This window comes from Myotis daubentonii, chromosome 16 (genome assembly GCF_963259705.1).
Source record: "Myotis daubentonii chromosome 16, mMyoDau2.1, whole genome shotgun sequence".
Classification (NCBI taxonomy): domain Eukaryota; kingdom Metazoa; phylum Chordata; class Mammalia; order Chiroptera; family Vespertilionidae; genus Myotis; species Myotis daubentonii.
Window position 1 is genome coordinate 28531788 of NC_081855.1, and position 19470 is coordinate 28551257.

The 19470-nt window shown below is 42.2% G+C and overlaps 1 protein-coding gene, 1 long non-coding RNA gene and 1 other non-coding gene across 3 annotated transcripts; 2 read left to right on the forward strand and 1 right to left on the reverse strand.

Annotated features, from left to right (window-relative positions):
- Nucleotides 1-470: 470 nt before the first annotated feature.
- LOC132219461 (small nucleolar RNA SNORA38) lies at nt 471-597 on the forward strand. Its single transcript, XR_009449468.1, has one exon. It is a non-coding gene; the product is annotated as a small nucleolar RNA SNORA38 (small nucleolar RNA).
- A 5556-nt stretch (nt 598-6153) lies between these two features.
- LOC132218372 (uncharacterized) lies at nt 6154-8285 on the reverse strand. The gene is made up of 2 exons (XR_009449169.1): nt 8146-8285; nt 6154-8020 (listed from the first exon to the last, which is right to left on the reverse strand). It is a non-coding gene; the product is annotated as an uncharacterized LOC132218372 (long non-coding RNA).
- Nucleotides 8120-19393, forward strand: C16H17orf75 (chromosome 16 C17orf75 homolog). Its single transcript, XM_059669517.1, has 10 exons — nt 8120-8416; nt 9042-9122; nt 11001-11126; nt 12036-12176; nt 12415-12472; nt 13659-13778; nt 14391-14455; nt 14792-14928; nt 16673-16776; nt 17331-19393. Exons 1-10 carry the CDS (start codon nt 8277-8279, stop codon nt 17544-17546), a joined length of 1188 nt encoding a protein of 395 aa, XP_059525500.1. The 5' UTR covers nt 8120-8276; the 3' UTR covers nt 17547-19393.
- The last annotated feature ends 77 nt before the right edge of the window (nt 19394-19470 follow it).

Consider the following 19470-nt stretch of genomic DNA (forward strand, 5'->3'; position numbering starts at 1 on the left):
AGGGGGGAATCTGGGGAAAGGGACTGAAAACATTACCCGCGTCATTAAAGGCAGACTACAAATAAAGGCTCATTGAGACATTGCGCAGTTTTCAGTTCTGTTTTCAGTGCCCGGATTAATCCTTTCTGTAGTAAGTGTTGGGCGTTTGCAAACTTACTACAGAAAGGATTAATCCGGGCACTGAAAACAGAACAGCCACAGCTTGGCGACCCGTCCACGTGGCCGCGGTCGGTGGTCAGAAAGGTGTCCGGGCCCAACGCCGGTGGGGGGGCGGGGGGGCGGGGGGCGGGGGCTGGAGGCTGAGCATCGACCTTTGAACCGGGAGGTCACGGCTCTCGGTCAGGGGACACAGCTGGGGGTGCCCAGTGTGGGGCGTGCAGGAGGCAGCCCGTCAATGATTCGCATCGCTGATGTTTCTCTCGCTCCCTCTTCTCCTTTCCTCTGAAATCAGTAAAAAAAATTTAGTTTAACCCTCCTACAAAGGCGTGTCTGGTTCCCTGTCTTTGAACACGTAAGAATTGGAGGCAAAGAAATGTGGACTCAGAAGTCTGGAGCCAGCTTGCTCCCTGCAGGCTCAAGATCAACCATCCCACATAGAAAAAAATAAAATAAAATTATATATATATATATATATATATATATATATATATATATATATATATATATATATATATATTATTTTATTTTATTTTATTTTTTTACTAAGAAAGGTTTCCTGAAGGGCCATGGGAACTAGAGCTGGAGGAGCGCGGCTCCGAGGGAGCAGCAAGCCCAGCCTCTGGGGCTGAGCAGGAGCTCCGAGGACCGGCTGGCGGCAAGAGGGGCCCGGGGGCCGCGGGCTTCGCGCTGGAGGCTTGGCTTCGTGCAAGTTGAAGGGAGAGGGTAGGTGGTTCAGAGTCGGGGCCAACCAGGTGAGCTCCCTCCGCTGCGCTCGGAACAGTGTGGCCCATAGACATAGCGATTAATGTAAGTTTTATGTTACTATTGAAAGGAAGACTCATACAGAGCAGACGTCCCTGAAGCCCTTACTGTGTGCCAGGCATGGAGGGGAGTTGTACATGACTTGTCTCCACCAGCCTGGGGTGGAGGTGCTGCTTTATCACCCTCTTACTAGAGACAAAAAGAGGCTTAGCCCTGGCTGGTTGGCTCAGTGGATAGAGCGTCGGCCTGCGGGACTGGAGGGTCCCGGGTTCGATTCTGGTCAAGGGCACATGCCTGGGTTGCAAGCTCCATCCCCAGTAGGGGGTGAGCAGGAGGCAGCCGATTGATGATTCATTGATATTTCTATCTCTCCCTCTCCCTTCCTCTCTGAAATCAATTATACACACACACACACACACACACACACGCACACACACACACACACACCAGAAGAGGCTTACCAGAGTTGAAGTCATTTGTTCAAAGTCACAGAAGTCGTAAGTATGGAGCTGAATTAGATTTGAGTTTCAGAAAAACCACTGTGACCACTGGGTTGGCGGAGACTAAGAGGCCAGACCCAGAACCGGACAGTAATCTGGGTGAGAGAAGAAACTGACCTGAAGTAGAATAGTGGGAGCAGGAAGTCATTTATTCATTACTCCTAATGTAAGGAAGCAAGCAAATTCAGTTTAGTGCTCGGTGCTCTACCAGAAACAAAAATGAAAAACAGGTCGGGGACACGGTAAGGGTGTCTACCTACCTAGCCTCTTCTATATAACATTGTACTGGTGGTCTAGCCAGGGCAATCGGGCAAGAAAAAGAAAGAAAAGGAATCAGATTGGAATGGAAGGAGTAAAACTGAACTGGACAACCAATGGGTCAGGGCTGCCTGTCACTACTTGAGCCAGTTCAGCAGAGACAGGGATGAGTCACGTATGAGCATTTATTCCAATAATGCCAGCAGTATGGTGTTGGGGTCCAGCCCCAGCAGATCCAGGGGTTCCCAAAGGTGTGGACAGAGTCAGCAAAGAATGAAGGACACGGAGGCAGCGTTCACTTGATCAGCATAGCGAGGTTCTTTTGCCAGGTTCTGTCTTTATTGTCCTGTTACATCTGTATTTATACCAGTTGATTTTAATCCTATCCATTCTATTCCAAAGGTTTAGGGCATTTGTTATCTCCATTCCAAAGTCACTACTCTATTGTTCTGTTAAGCTACAAGGAAGTAACTGAAGGAGATTATCCTAAGTTATTGTTCATAGCTAAAGTGATTAATTACCCGCCTGGCACTTAGGGGTTTTATTCCCTTCCTTAATCCCTAACTCCAGGGAAAAATCCCACCTGGGGAAGCAACCTTTCTCGGAGAGGTGACCTTGGTTAAAACACATAGCGCTAAGAAGGGGAATAAACATATTAAGAACAGTATGCCATATACCCCAGGTCCCTTGAAACATATGCTGTGCAGATGTTTCTTCCCTGTAGCGACTGTGTCAAGCAGCAAGGATGGACCGGCCTCTGGCAAATTCCCCCTTTTTTATTTTTTAAATGATAGCGCGTGTAAATCAGCGGCCACCTCTTGGATTGGGTTGTTTAAGACTCGGAAGACCTGTTTATGACTTTGCCAACAGGTCAGTCCGAGGCTTAACCCTATATCGGCTCCCCACAGTATGGGAGGGCAGCAGGTCATCCATGAAAACCTGCTCAGCTCCCCTCCATAGCCAGCTGCTTATATTGGGTAGAAGCACAGATTACATGGGGAGGAAGGCAAAAGGAATAAGAATGGGTATAATGGTTACAGGTTGCAAGCTGGGGCTTGCAATGGGCCTGCGCTCTATTCTTTTCGGCTACAAAGTCGTTAATCTTGTTATGATGACAGGCAGTTCCAGGAAGAGGAGGATGGACTGCATTCCCGAGTTAACTCCCACTTCCCGGGCGACAGCTCTCAGCCAGGTTGGAATGTGCTTTCTCTAACCAGAACAGCAATCACGGTTTATAGAGCAGGATTAATATTTCTGCCCCTAACAGAACCATCTCTATTCGCAGATGGCATGATCTTGTTAGGGGGAGAATTGGGTCATTGTGTCTCTCCACACACACACAAAGGAAAATTGAGTTGAAGTACTGATCTCCAGTACCGCAGAATATGACCTTATATGGTCCTATTGATTACAGAGGTGATGAAGCTAAGGTGAGGTCAATAGGGTGGACCCTATTTCATATGACTGCTGCCTTTATAAAAAGAGGAAATTTGCCCTAGTTGGTTTGGCTCAGTGGATAGAGTCTCGGACTGAAGGGTCCCAGGTTCGATTCCGGTCAAGGGCACGTGCTCAGGCTTGATCCCTAGTAGGGGGCATGCAGAAGGCAGCCAGTCAATGATTCTCTCTCATCATTGATGTTTCTATTTCTCTCTCCCTCTCCCTCTCCCTTCCTCTTTGAAATCAATTAAAAATATATTTAAATAAATAAATAAATAAAAGAGGACAATTGCCCTAGCCAGGTTGCTCAGTGGATAGAGCACTGGCCCTCAGACTGAAGGGTCCATTCCAGTCAAGGGCACCTACCTCCGTTGTAGCCTCCAATAGCTGTGTCTCTCACATTGATGTTTCTGTCTGTCTCTCCCCCTCCCTTCCACTCTCTGAAAATCAATGGAAAAGTATCCTCAGATGAGGATTAACAAACAAACAAAAAGGAAATTTGAACACAGATAATGCATAAAAGGAAGACCACTATCTTATCAAGGAATAAACCCTGCTGACACCTTGATTTTGGACTTCTAGCCTCTAGAATTGTGAGACAATACATTTTTTTGTTGCTTAAAATGCTCAGTCTATAGTACTTTGTATGATAGCCTTAACAAACAAACACACTTGTACTTAGGAAATCCTAAGGAATCCGTAAAAAGAAATAAATCTAGAGCTACTAAGAGTTTAATAAAGTTCACAATACAAGATTAAAATACAAAATTCAATTGTACTTTTATACACTAGCAGTACACAATCTGAAAATGAAATTAAGAAAACAATTCCATTTATAATAGCTTCAAAAGAATAAAACGTAGGAATGAATTTAACAAAAGAAGTTCAAAACTAAAATATTTTAAGAAATTAAATATCTAAAGTGAAAACAAAACATTTGAAATTAACTGTTTGATTAAATGGCTACAAAACATAACTTTAGGTCAAGTCATCCTCAACTCAATTTTGTGGTATTAAGAGTTCTAGAGTCTGGCCAGTGTGGCTCAGTGGTTGAGCATCAACCTATGAACTGGGAGGTCACGGTTCGATTCCCAGTCAGGGCACGTGCCCAGGTTGTGGGCTCTATCCCCAGTGTGGGGCATGCAGGAGGCAGCCAATCAATGATTCTCTCATCATTTCCTCTCCCTTCCCCTCTGAAATCAATAAAAAATAAAGAGTTCTAGAGCCAGAGTATTTGGGTTTGAATGCACCTTTGCCATTTATTAGCTATTTTACCATGGACAAAAATAACTGGCTTTGGCTTACTCATCTGTAAAGTGGGATAATAGTAACATCAACCTCATGGGATTGTGAGAATTACATGAGTGATGCAGGAGGCAGCCAATCAATGATTCTCTCTCATCATTGATGTTAACCCTATGACACGCGTGTCAGAGGTGACGCGCGAACTCATTTTTTTGGTTGATTTTTCTTCGTTAAATGGCATTTAAATATATAAAATAAATATCAAAAATATAAGTCTTTGTTTTACTATGGTTACAAATATCAAAAAATTTCTATATGTGACACGGCACCAGAGTTAAGTTAGGGTTTTTCAAAATGCTGACACACCGAGCTCAAAAGGTTCGCCATCACTGGTATATGTAAAGCACTTGAAAGAGTCCTCATTCACAGCAAATACTCTATAAATGTTAACCGTTATTTTTCTATAAAGTTAACATGGAATGCAGGTGTGCTTTAATATCGTTAATATGGTGTAAGGCGAAACATGCAAGAAAATGATGCCAAGGGGTTGCAAACTCTTTAATTCAGCAAAGAGTTCTTGAGCACCATAGGCCATGGGCTAGGATAGAGGATATGTCATTGAATAAGCTGACATGCTAGTGGGGAGACAGACAATAAATACTGTCCGGTGTGGTAGGTGTGATGCAGATAGGATATATAGACTGATGGGATAGCAGTAGAGGTGTGTGTGGGATTTCCTTTTACATAGGACAGCCAGAGAAGGTCTCTGAGGAGGTGACATTTGTGCAGAGACCTGAATGATGTAAAGAAAGAAGACAACTATCTGGGGGCATTCCAGAGAGAAGAGCAAATTAAAAGACTAATAGCCTGGAACAAAACTGGAGTGTTTGAGAAACACCAGAGTGAGCAAGAGGGATGGATAGGAAGTCAGAGGGGGAGGTAGGAGCTAGGTTATGAAGGCTCCTGTAGGCCACACTATTGGAGCATGATTCTCAGGGTTGTTTCTAAGACCAAAGCAAGTGACTACAATATAAAAAACACACAAAAGTTAAGCCCTAGCTCACCGGTTCTCAACCTGTGGGTTGCGACCCCTTTGGGGGTCTAATGACCCTTTCTTTTCTTTTTTTTTTATTGTTTTATTGCTTAAAGTATTACACAGGGTATTACATATGTGTCCTTTCCCCCCCCCCCTTGACAATCCCCTACCCCCCAGTGTCTTATGTCCATTGGTTATGCTTATATGTCTGATGACCCTTTCACAGGGGTCGCCTAAGACCGTCGGAAAACACATCTATAATTACATGTTGTTTTTGTGATTAATCACCATGCTTTCATTATGTTCAATTTGTAACAATGACATTGGGGGTCACCACAACATGAGGTACTGTATTAAAGGGTCGCGGCATTAGGAAGGTTGAGAACCACTGCCCTAGCTGGTTTGACTCAGTGGATAGAGCATAAGGCTGCAACTGAAGGGACCTGGGTTCAATTCTGGTCAGGGGGACATGCCCAGGTTGTGGGCTTGATCCCTTCTGTGGGGTGTGCAGGAGGCAACCGATCAATGATTCTCTCTCAATAAAATTATTAAATTATTAAAAAACAACAGATAAGAGTATGGATTTGGAAGTCAGATAAACATAGTTTGATCACTTATATTGACTGAGCCTCAGTTTCTTCATCTATAAAATAAGGATAAACCTCCCTGTTACAGAGTTGGTCCAAGTGTAAATGCAATAAAATAGGTAAATATCCTGACCCCTGGTTACTGCTAAATAAATAGCAATTGTTAAACTACAAATGCTATATTGGTATTGTTATTGCTGTTGGTAGTTAATAGACCAACTTGCAGAGTCTAATGTCCTCAGATTATGCTCATAGATGGTAAAGTTCAAGAGGCCAGTAATAAGATTCCTAAGATCACCCTAGCTGTCCACAGTACTTTCTTAGCAGTCATCACATTCTGCCCTTCCCCATGTGCATGCTTTCTCTCTTCAGTTGTGTTGTCAGCTCCTTTGGGACAAAAACAAATATTGGATTATCTTTCTATATGTGCACATATTCTAATTCATTCTTTTTAATAGTTGTATAGTCTTCTGATACAGGTGTTAGTTTGCTATTGCTGCGGTAACAAATTATCACAAATGTAGTGACTTAAAGCAACACAGTTATTATATTACAGACATTTGAAATGGGTAGGCAGGGCTGTGTTTCTTCTGAAGGATCAGAAGATCCATTGGTGGCCTTTTCTAGCTTCTAGAGCAGGGGTCCTCAAACTACGGCCCGCGGGCCACAGGCAAATACAAATATTGTATTTGTTCCCATTTTGTTTTTTTACTTCAAAATAAGATATGTGCAGTGTGCATAGGAATTTGTTCATCGTTTTTTTTTTTAAAACTATAGTCTGGCCCTCCAACGGTCTGAGGGACAGTGAACTGACCCCTTGTTTAAAAAGTTTGAGGACCCCTGTTCTAGAGCTTGTATGAATTCCTTGGCTTGTGGTGCCAAATCACTCCAATCTCCGCTTTAGGTATCATAATTGCCTTTTCCTCTGGTCTCCTGTCTCCCTTATATAGACTCTTGTACATGTAGTTACGTTTGGCACACTTGCATAATCTAAAATAATCTTCCCATTTCAAGATCTTTAATTTAATCACATCTGCAAAGTTCCTTTTGCTACATAAGGTAACTCGCTTTCAGGTTTCAGAGATTAGGATGTGGTCATTTTTCGGGAGTCATTATTCTTCCTACCATCACATGTATCATAACTTATTTAATCACTCCTCTATTGACCAACATTCAGACTGTGTCTAGTTTGTCATCATTACAAGCCATGCTGCAAGGAATATGTGGGCTCATATTTTTGCACTTATGTACGTGTATCTATTTGATGATGTCCCGGTGTTTCTTTGATAGTCAAAGGGCATGTGCATTGAAAACACTGACAGATATATTCAAATTTTTCTCCAAAGCATGTGCATTAATCTTATTACTCTCAATTATTTATGGAAATGATCAAGACAATAGGCTCGGTTAATATCAGAGTTGGTCTTTGTCAGGGAAGATACTGGCCCAGGACACTACTATCTACTATAAATTGCTTTTTATTTTTTTAAATATATTTCTTTATTGATTTCAGAGAGGAAGGGAGGAGACAGAGATAGAAACATCAATGATGAGAGAGAATCACCGATTGGCCGTCTCCCGCACACCCCCCACTGGGGACCGAGCCCTCAACCCAGCCATGTGCCCCTCGCCAGAATCGAACCCGGGACCCTTCAGTCCGCAGGCTGACGCTCCATCCACTGAGCCAAGCTAGGGCTATAAACTGCTTTTTAATTGAAAAGGTTTTAATTTCAGACAGCCTTTTAGGTGCCTGAGTTTAGTTTGCCAGGCAGTCCTTCCCTGCGTTAGTCAGGTTAGCATGTGGCCCCTTTTTGTCCACAGTGTAGAAAGGCCTTCTTCAAGCATTTAAAAATTCTCCCATCTGCTCACCTTTTCTTTTTTTAAAGGGAGGAGCGTCCCTTTACATTTTGAAATCTTTGATCAAACTGATGTGTGTGTGTTGGCGTGCCTGAAAGGCGATCGGAGGGCAGCTTTATCTTTTCCATGTGTCCTGCTAGTTGTACCGTCTTTATCACATGGGAAGTCTCCTAGACGTCCTAAGGTACACCGAGGTGAAAAAGGAGTTAAAACAGAACTGGTGGACGGCTTTCAGGATATAATAGGTGATTTAGTGCGCCCCCTAGTCCCCGCGGGGAGAAGCCTTCCAGGCCGGCTTCCTCACCTGAGAGCCCAGCGCCACCAGCGGAACTCAGGTGCGCGAGGGCCGGGAGCCGGACGAGCCCTGCCGCCGAGGACTGTCCGGCCGCGGGGGAGCGGTTTGGCGGGGACACAGGGCCGCTCGGAGCCGCCGCGATGCTCCCCTCCTTGCAGGACTCGCTGGATGGGGAGGAGAAGGAGCTGGAGAGCAGCGAGGAGGGCGGCTCCGCGGAGGAGCGGAGACCCGAGCCGCCGCCCAGCAGCCACTACTGCCTCTACAGCTACCGCGGAAGCAGGTGCCGCGCCCGGCCTCCCCGCGGCCCCGCCCCGGCGCCTCCTCGCACCCGGGCCGGGCGGCCTGGCCGCTCGCAAACGCCCCTTCTCCCCTGAGGGCCCTCCTCGCCCCACGCCGTCCTTCCGGGCCCCGATCCGGGACTCCAGTGCCGGCTGCTGCGACGCCCGCGCTCCTCCCGGCCCGGCCCTGTCTTGTCCTCGCCCCTTCTCGTCGCCGCGGCCTTTGTTTAGCGCGGTGCCCCGCCTGCATGTCCAGCCATGTCAGCTTCCACCCCCGTCCTTCCTGCCGTTACCGCCCCGCTGTCTTCCATCCCCCTCCTCCCCGTTATCCTCTGCCCGGCCGACTCTCCTGGGCTCCCGTGGCCCCTTAGCGTCTGGTTTTCAGAGAGGATTTATTCCTTGGCCCTTCTGGATATGGAACTTCCTCTCCCTGGTGTTGCCCGGAGAGAAGGCGCCATCAGCACCGGGTGGTGGAGTGGCCTGGGCGTGAGGACAGGCACTTCTCCCTGGCAGCGTGTCAGCTGACCGCTCGCCCCTCCCCTGTTTGCTGAGTGGGGGGGGGGGCGCCCCGAGTTCCGTTTGAGTTGGAGCCCATCATGATAGCTGTCTTGCTTTTGTGGCGTGTAGGTCGGCACCGCCGAGAGGGGACAGCGATGACGGAAGCCCAAGTGGCACAAATGCAGAAACGCCCTCTGGTGACGACTTCAGGTAAAAACAGCTTGGCCGTCGCTCATGCCTGTGCGTGAATCCTCGAGGTGTCCGTGGGTCCCTGTCTCCACTCAGCTGTCCCTGAGTCCAACCATCAAGCCCACCTGTGTCCTCGGAACCTCACCTTGATTTCCGCATTGGCTCATGCATTCAAGGCTGGGACAGAGCCAGATACCCATAGTGCCCAAGGTGGTTAGCCAGAGACAGGTATTCTGAGTTTCTTGAACTCCAGTAAATGGTCAACATCGTATGGGTACCAAAACATTTAAAATCCTCCTTTTTTACCCTTAGCATACCCCCTTTCTTAGCGCCTCTGCTGCACACTAAAACATAAGCCCCAGGACAGGAGGGATTGCTCTCTTTTGTTCATTTAATGCATATATATTAAGTGAATGAATGAATGAACCTTAACACTTGATGCAAAGTAGAGATACCTTGTGATAAATTTATGATTGAAATGATATGATATGATGCCAGAGACTTGCTTCAAAATAAGTCTGGAAGGTGGAAGGGTACAGACAAGCATGGGGGTACAGATGACACAAAATTGGCCATGCCTGGCTAGTGTGGTTCAGTGGTTGAGTGTTGACCCATGAACCAAGAGGTCCCCAGTTCCATTCCGGGTCAGAGCACGTGCCTGGATTGCAGGCTCGATCCCTGGTGGGGGGCGTGGAGGAGGCAGCCAATGGATGTGTCTCTCTCATCAATGTTTTTATCTCTATCCCTCTGCCTCTCTCTCTAAAAAAAAAAAAAAAAAAAAAAAAAAAAAAATTGGCCATAAGCTGATAATTGTTAAAACTGGGTGGTAGGTATATGTGAGTTTATTATACTATTCTCCCTACTTTGTATATGTATTTTCCATAATATAAAACAAAAGAACCTTGAGAAGTATTGGGTTCATATTATCTGTTGGGAAGTTTGGTGATAGAAGACCTTTTCTTCCTGCATCTTCAAATTATAGACTTTATATTCTAACCTAAACCAAACTAAAATTTTTATTTTTAGCTCCTGAGTGATTGCTAAGCTAGAGTGTTTATTCATGGGTAAGAGGTAGATGGAGGATTGAGGAAAAAAGAGGAGGCGTGAAATAGTGACCTAGGGAGTAGAAAAATGAATGAGTGAGCCAGGAAATGTAGTTAGAGCTGGGCCCACTTGAGGCTAGTGATCATTAATTTTGTTTTGTCCAACTAGATTCCACTGCATAGATGCATGTGCAGAGTAAATAGAGAGCTGGACTATCAGGGCTGAAATTTTGCTAAGCAAGTACAGTGAGATGAAAATAAAGGGTTGAATGAGACTTGTGTGCAGGGGTCTGATTATAATGACTGGCCATGGACAGGGAAGTGAGATAAGAAACTTGAGGGACTATGGAATAAAGGTAAGGCTGGTGGACTGGGGGGTCCCAATGGAGTCATCACACTATACAGAATGAGGTGAAAGATAGTATAATTTTAAAGTCTTTGATGAGGTAGCTCATACTTGGTGACACGCACTCCTATCAGCCTCACTAGTAGTCACAGTTTTTTCAAGTCCTTAAAGGGACTCTGGCTTTTATTTTTTTTTTATTTTTTTTTAAAATATATTTTATTGATTTTTACAGAGAGGAAGGGAGAGGGATAGAGAGTTAGAAACATCGATGAGAGAGAAACATCGATCAGCTGCCTCCTGCACACCCCACACTGGGGATGTGCCCGCAACCAAGGTACATGCCCTTGACTGGAATCGAACCTGGGACCTTTCAGTCCGCAGGCCGACGCTCTATCCAGTGAGCCAAACCAGTCAGGGTGGGACTCTGGCTTTTAGTACTAATCTGTCTGACTTGCGGGGTATGAATGCAGTAGGCCACTGATAAGCACTGTGTGTCTTTCATTTGTCAAGCCTCTCCCTGGCGGACACTAATCTACCATCTGAAGTGGAGCCAGAGCTGCGCAGTTTCATTGCTAAGCGTCTTTCTAAGGGAGCCGTCTTTGAAGGGCTGGGTAATGTTGCATCTGTGGAGCTGAGGTAAGTGTAAAATGTGCTGTGTCCCGAGTTTTTATTTCTGAGCTAAATATGAGAAGTGATGAGAAACTCCGAAAGATCAACTCCCACTCGACCTGCAAAATCCATCCTTGTTCTCTGCCTGCTTGAGCACTGGGCCTCACACGTAAACATTTGTGGGATGGAATTAATTCAACAGCAGAGACTTTCCCGCCGAAGTGTACTGATTTAGTCTTGGACTTGGGAGAAAAGAGTTAATCACCAAAACTGCACACACTATACAGTTTGTGAAGTGCTTTTCACAAAGTATGATGCCATTGTCTCTACAAAGGGGCAATAGAGCAGATACCCTTACTTACATTTTCAGATGAGGAAATAAATTCAGAGACGTTCATGTCACAAGGCTGGTCACATTCATGGCGTTCAGGCTTAAATATAGGTGTCCTCAGTTGAATTCCAGCCGTCTTTCTATTACACACCTTGATTGTAGTTCACTTCAGACCATGATGTTGGCATCAAGTCCCCTCAGGAATGGGAGGCCACAGGTCAAAGATAAGGCCACAGGGTGAACACGTCGCATCTGCCTGGAGCTCCAGTGATCCGTGAAGGTTTGGGGAGGGAGAGAGCATGCTAATATTTATGTAGACATGTACTGTGAATGAGAGTGAAACTGACATGCATTTTCCCCATAAAACAGGTGAATTCAAAGAAATTCCATGTTTGTTAGGTGCTGCTTTAGCTGAAACCCATCATGGTATACATTCATTTTCCTCTGCTTTTATGAGTAAACCAAGGAGAAATCTGGAAAGTTCTGGCCTAGTTAGCAATATAACAGTATTGCCAGATCAAGATGACCAGGGTTCAGAACAGCCCATAAAATTAGATGCATGAGTTATCAGAATAATACATAGAACTTTTTTCTTTCTTTTCTAGAATTCCAGGTTACCGGGTCGGTTGTTACTACTGCCTTTTCCAACAAGAAAAACTGCTTCCTGAAGCAGCAGTGGACTCTGAACATAACCCTTCAGAGTACGTGGTCTGTTTTTTAGGAGGGTCTGAAAAAGGACTTGAGCTATATCCTTTCTTTGGTCTTTGAGCTAGAAGGAAATCGTGGGGAGGCAAGAGAAGGGGTCTTACTCCTCTAAAAGGCTTTCCTACCCCTTATATTTACTTGGATTCCATATCTTTATATGACCAGTTTGTCTTGGCTTGTTTTTAATGTACAGTTTGTGTTATTTTCAAGACTTTATATTTCCTATTGAGAGATAAAACACTTCTTGATTCATCCATTGTTACTTCCTTAAGAACATACTTTCAGGCTTGAATTGGACAAGTACATTCAAGGGCTGAAAAATAACATGAGCTGTGAGGTAAGATGATTGATTCAATAGTTTTTTTGAGACTGAGGTGATTAACATACTATAACTTCTATACTTGTCAAATTATACAGGTAGACCAATGACACCTAAATTCTAAAAATGCGCTGCTTGGAGGGCTAGTTGGAGGTATTTGTTAAGGAAAGCAGGGAACATAGTCCTATAAGTGCTGTAAGTTTCACAAGTCGGCTTCTGATGTTTCATATCCATGAAAAATTCAGTCCATTAAATTCAATGGTATTTGGTGACATGTCAAGTGAGGAAGAGGTGCTCTTCTCCTGATTTCTAGGCACATAAGATTTATACTAGTATTATGGTCAGAACTAATGGTCCATGAAGCCTCTGGCACCTTTGCGATGACGTGCTTTGCAATGGTAGCGACTGTCCTTGAACTCAACATCAAAGATTTTTAGAAATGTTCTATTTTTCATTCATTGATCTTTTATGAATTATATATATCCACATCTATTAATTTATTTATACCTTTTAAAAACGATCCATTCAGCTTATAGCAGTTTTTAAAGTCATAACCCTTATAAATTCACTACCCATTACTTAAGGTAATATCTCCTTTTACTTATCCTGCACTTAAAAGACACTGCAGAAAAGGGTAGCATAGGAGTGAGCCAGGGATTTGAGTCTGGGGGAGCTGCTCTCCGACTGGAGCAATTCCTCTAGTCCCCAGAGAGCAGCTCAGCCCAGGAAGCCAGATGTGCGCTTGGCAGCACGTTTGACAAATGGAGTGGGATCGAGTGTTTTGACAAGTTAACTTGTATTCTTCCCTATTCACAGTGTGAATGAACTGCCTACATTCCTTCAGGCATTCAAGTGGCTCTTTGTAAGCTAATACATACATGTGTCAGACACTGTACCAGGATTGTTAGGAGCGTATCTCCAATGAGTGTACTGTGGGGAGATGGACATGTAATGCACAACTCCTCCCAGTGAAGAGATAGCATAGAGCTCTATCCAATCTTTCATTTTTTTTTTCAGACTTTGATTTTATATAATGCATTTCTCAGTGTTTTATATCATAATTCCTTTTTTTTGAATGGGTGTTAGCTTAAAAAAAGAGGTGTTTGTCCGCAGTTCTTTCACTGTCAAGAATATCGTGAAGAAAATGTTAAGTCCACTAAGGTAAAGGCTTATGTTAAAGCAATGACGTTCTCTCTTGATCTAGGAAAGGGGCCTGGAGAACCATGTAAAGTCCTACCTGAGTAGCTGGTTTGAGGATGTCGTGTGCCCGATCCAGAGGGTGGTTCTTCTCTTTCAGGAGCAGCTTACCTTTTTGCTACACGCTGTAAGTGTGGCCCAACGAAAGCATTTCCTTAACTGAGAACCAGTTGAGCAGAGTTTGGATTATTTAAAGACTTACTCATTTTCTTTAATATTACTCCCCCCCCCTCCGAATATTACTCAAGCAAGGCTTGCACTCTATTCACTTGGATCTAGAAAGGTACTTTATTAAGGTGGAATTGCAAATAGTGGGTCTTCCTAATAGGATAAAACAATGTAAAATAATTTTTCAGATGATCTGGGAGAGGTGTAATTTCCAAATAATTTGAGAAGGAAAACAGAAATCCAAAGTGTTTTAACTATATGAAAATATTCGGGAAAAAAAATGAAAATTCACTAAAATATCCAGACACTGGGAAGGCTTGAGTAAATGGCCAGTTTTTTCATTGAAATTTGTGATGGTAGATGCAACGGAGACTGGATGGTCCCATGCGACCAGGTGGGAAAGCCAGTTTCAGACTGTTAGTGAGCAGCAGCTGCACGAGGCTCAGGAGAGCTCCTGGGCAATACCCATCACAGGTGGTCGTTTGGGGGAAGGTGACACTTAGTCACAAGTAGTTGCTCATAAGGAAAACTGGAATACCTGTATCAATTAGGCCTTATTTTTCTCTCGTAGGCTCTGAGTTATACTCCTGTTGAGGTTAAAGAATCAGATGAAAAAACAAAGAGAGACATTAACAGGTAAAGAATAGTTTTGCAAAGAGAAGAAACTTTTACACAGCAAGCCTGATATTTATGTTTTTATATTTTTATTAAAAGAACATTAAAATATTTGTTTGATTGATGTTAGAGAGAAACATCAATTTGTTGTTCCACTTATTTATGCATTCATTGGTTGCTTCTTGTACATGCCCTGCCTGGGGATCGAACCCGCAACCTTGGGATGATGCTCCAACTGAGCTCCCTGGCCAGGGCCTGATAATGTTTTTAAATTTCCCATAGTGCAGAATGAATTTGCTTTCTCCCTCCCATCCTGCAATATTGTTTGTGGTAAAGGACTGTGTGTGTGTGTGGCAGGTTTCTGAGTGTGGCCAGTCTTCAAGGCCTTATTCATGAAGGCACCATGACATCTTTGTGCATGGCCATGACGGAGGAGCAGCATAAGTCTGTGGTCATTGACTGCAGTAGTTCCCAGCCTCAGTTCTACAACGCAGGTGAGTCACGACCTCTGAAGCAGCCATCCCGTGGCTCCTGTGAGTCTGTCTCTGTTTTCGTACTCTGAACAAATAGTACAAACTTATCCTTCCTCCCCTGTGCATCTTTACAAGTTTATCCTGACTCACCGCAAACAGTAGCAATTCTAAAAACATGGAAAATCATGTCATGCCTAACAATTCCATTCCTAAGTATATAGAAAAACTCTTGTGTGTATATATATTAATATATTTTTATTGATTTCAGAAAGGACGGGAGAGGGAGAGATAGAAATATCAATGATGAGAGAGAATCATTGATTAGTTGCCCCCTGCATGGCCTCCACCAGACATGTGCCCTGACTGGGAGTTGAACGTGACCTCTAGGTTCATAGGTCGATACTTAACCACTGAGCCATGCTGGTTGGGCAAAAACTCTTGTATATTTATACAAGGAGACAAATACAAAAATGTTCATAAAGGCATTGTTTGAAATAGCAAAGAGTTGGAGGCAACTTAAATGCTTCCATCGACAGGAAAATTATCTGATAAACTGCTATATTCATGCAATGGAATATACCAGTGAAAATGTATGAACTAGAGCTACATGTCTCCATATAGCTCAAACATACTAGTGAAACAGCCATTAAAGAAAAATACATAGTAAATTTAAAGGGTGTATTAAAATTACCATTTATCATAATGTGAATCTTAATCTTAATTAAACTATTTTCCTTTCAATATGAAAAAAAAGAAGAATACTTAGACTGGGTAGAGGGGGTCAGTGGGGGATTAGGGGACATCTGTAATATTGTCCACAATAAAAAAAATTTAAAAAAGAAAAATACATAAAAGTTTTGACATATACAAAATAATACTATATAGAGCTTAGCGATACAAAAGTACGTGACAAGAGTTTAAAGGAATACATGGGAATGATATCCTTTCTAATGGGAAAGAAGGGGGAATGCAGTTGAGAAGTAGCACATGGGGGCTTCAGCTATTTTGGTGTTCTTAGCTAGGTAGTACAGTTTTCTTAGACCATTATAGGAGTCTTATATAATTCATTATAAGTGTGTTATTTAATAAAGAAATAAAGAATATCACAATGTATACAAATATCAAATCATTATGTTGTACACTTGAAACTAATATAATGTTATATGCCATGTATACCTCAACTTAAAGTAAATAAATAGAGCCCGGCCAGTGTTGTTCAATGGCTGAGTGTTGACCTATGAACCAGGAGGTCATGGTTTGATTCCAGGTAGGGCATGTGCCTGGGTTGCATGGCTTGATCCCCAGTACGAGGCATGCAGAAAGCAGTCAAGGGATAATTCTCTCTCATTCTCTCCCTTCCTCTCTCTGAAATCAATACCCCCCCCAAATTAAAAAAAAATACAATAAAAAAATTAAAAAACCCATATTTTATTTTATTTTATTTATTTATTTTAATATATTTTATTGATTTTTTACAGAGAGGAAGGGAGAGAGATAGAGAGTTAGAAACATCGATGAGAGAGAAACATCGATCAGCTGCCTCCTGCACATCTCCTACTGGGGATGTGCCCGCAACCCAGGCACATGCCCCTGACCGGAATCGAACCTGGGACCCCTCAGTCCGCAGGCCGATGCTCTATCCACTGAGCCAAACCGGTTTCGGCAAAAAACCCATATTTTAAAGTAAATAAACAAAGAAAAAAGAATAAATGTTTTGGCTTTATAGAATTTTATTTTTATTTAATTTTTCTAAAATATTTTATAGGAAGCAACCGATTTTGTGAGGATTGGATGCAGGCTTTTTTGAATGGTGCTGAAGGAGGTAACCCTTTTCTTTTTCGACAAGTACTGGAGAACTTTAAACTAAAGGTAATTAATTGTGTGCTAACCGCCACATATAACTTTTGTCTGAATTTTAATTAGGTCCAGTGACAGAGGAACAGATCTGCTTTCTAGCTGTGATGTCTATTAAATAGGACCTTCTCAAAACTAGAATCTTCAGAAGGCATTTACTTTATTTATGTTTTCAGTGGCTTCTACATACATATCATTGCATTTCCAGTTAATTGGGTTGAATGCTTGCTTATATCTCAGTTATTATCAACCTTATAATTTGTGACATATCTTAGTTGAAAAGCACAAAAAAAGTGGCTTAGTGCCTAAGGGTTCAAAATTCTTGTTGGGAGGAGTGTTGTCACCTTTTAAAAGTATTTTTAGAAGATTTAAAAACTATTTTTACTTTATGCTAGTGTAAGAGATTTTGTTGTACAGCATATTAGTGATAACAATGATGGGAATATTTAAAATAAAAAGTAAACATCTCTGCAACATAGGAAATGTTTTCAGCTGGATGGATATGAAGTGTTTTTAGGCATCATTTTTATCTCACGAAACACATATTTAACTGGGTAATCTTTTTCTAGGCCATACAAGACACAAATAATTTGAAGAGATTTATCCGACAGGCAGAAATGAATCATTATGCTTTGTTTAAATGTTACATGTTCCTAAAGAACTGTGGTAGTGGCGATATCCTTTTGAAGATCGTTAAAGTGGAACATGAAGAAATGCCTGAAACCAAAAATGTGGTAGCCGTCCTCGAAGAATTTATGAAAGAAGCTCCTGCCCAAAGTTTTTGATCGCATTTTGAGATAACTGGATTGTGAAGCATATTCCAGCGTTGGTGTTTGAAATTACAGTTGTTATAAATTGTCATAGGATTGCTATTTAAGATGATTTGAAATGGATTCTGTGTTTTTTCATTTTGTATTTTTAAAATTTAACATAATTTGACATGAAAATCTGAGGAATGTCTTCATTGAATCCTAGATAGATGTGTGTTGAGAGTTGTGAACTTTTAGTACATTGCTGGTCCCATAAATTCTAGACTTCAGGGAGTTGTTGCTTAAAAAACGTCAGAGGTGATTTTGTGCTTCTCTCAGGAGTGTGCTGCAGTATTTAGCAACCTTTGCTCTCAGAAAAATCATAATACTTCTTTCTCAAAATGTACGCCTTGTCTTAGGACAGATTAGCACCATGACCCTGTTTCAAAGAGATCTGCGCATTCTATGGGTGTTTGATAGTTTTTTGTCTGATTGATAATGGCATGGACAATGAAGCCAGCTTTTTAGTCGATATGCAAATAAATCTTAAGTGTGTAAAAAATTAAACGAGCTTTAAAAACTGATGCACTAGCTTCAAGATCAAACACTATCTCTGATGGAAAGCTACTGGAGAGGTGGCCCCCATCACTTTTCTTCATTTGTTCACAGGTATTAGCCAAGAGCCTGTATTTTCTTTTTTCTTACATATGAAAATGCTGACGTTTTTAAACAGTGTTAACAAAGAAACAATGTACATACATTTTACATGCGAACTATAACATAAAGAACACAGATTCTTCATATCAGAGTTACCCACTGATTTTTAGTTTTCTGTAGTTTGTTTTCAAGCCTCATTGTTTTACTCTGAATCAGTTAAAAATGCCCTCAGCTGAAGTCATTTCTAATTCCCATGGAAGCCAATTGTAGCTACACACATTGCCCTTTGTTCTGCGTAGCTCTTTAATAAATCCATTTGATAATGATTTTTGTTTAGATGATCGGAAGTCTTGTGTTCTCACTGCCCTCAGGATGCTTGGAGGGACACAAGTTCGTAAAAATTGTCTCCTAAACTCATATAAATTCACATTAAGTGCTGAGTGTTAACTTTCAAAATGACTGACATTGGCCTGCTTTGTCTTCTACAGAAGTCGAGGGACATGACTCACCCAGCCATTTCTTTTCCTTTAATGAGAAATACAATTCAGGATCTTCATAAAGGCTTTCATATGGTTTTAAACTTTAATAACTTGGATTGTAGGCAGTGCAGAAAAAAAAAATCCAAGTAGTATTTTTATAGCATCAAATTCAGAATGACTATGGGAAGTAAGCAATTTTATGGCACTTCCCTGGAACCCAACTTATTCTAATGTACTTGATTGTCCACTTGGAAATTATCAACATTTTGAGTCTGGAAAACATTTTTCATTTGCAAATTCACGTCATTCAAGAATTCATGCTGTAAATGGCATTTAAAAGTAAATGTATTGTCTGCTTCAAGTCATTTAAGAATAGCCAAGGTATAAGTATATATTCTTTATATTACTTTTTTGTTGTTGTTAATTCTCACCCGAGGATATTTTTTCCATTGATTTCTACAGACAGTGGAAGGAAGGAAAGGAGGGAGGGGGAGAGGGAGAGAGAGAAACATCGATGTGAGAAACATTAAGATGATTTGTGTCTCCCACACATGCCCCAGAGCTGGGGATTGAACCTGCAACCCAGGGACCTGCCTTTGACCAGGAATCGAATCTGCGACCCTTTTTGGGGGAGCTCTAACCACTTAACACACTGGCCCAGGGCTATATGTACTTTTATATATAATTTGTGATGTGGGCTCACTACATTACACAGTTGTATACAATAGTCTTATTTTAAACGTCTGTTAACAAACTGTATATTACTACTGTAGACAAGGAAAATGGTGACATAGAATTGAATGTCTTGTTGGCCATGAAAAGAA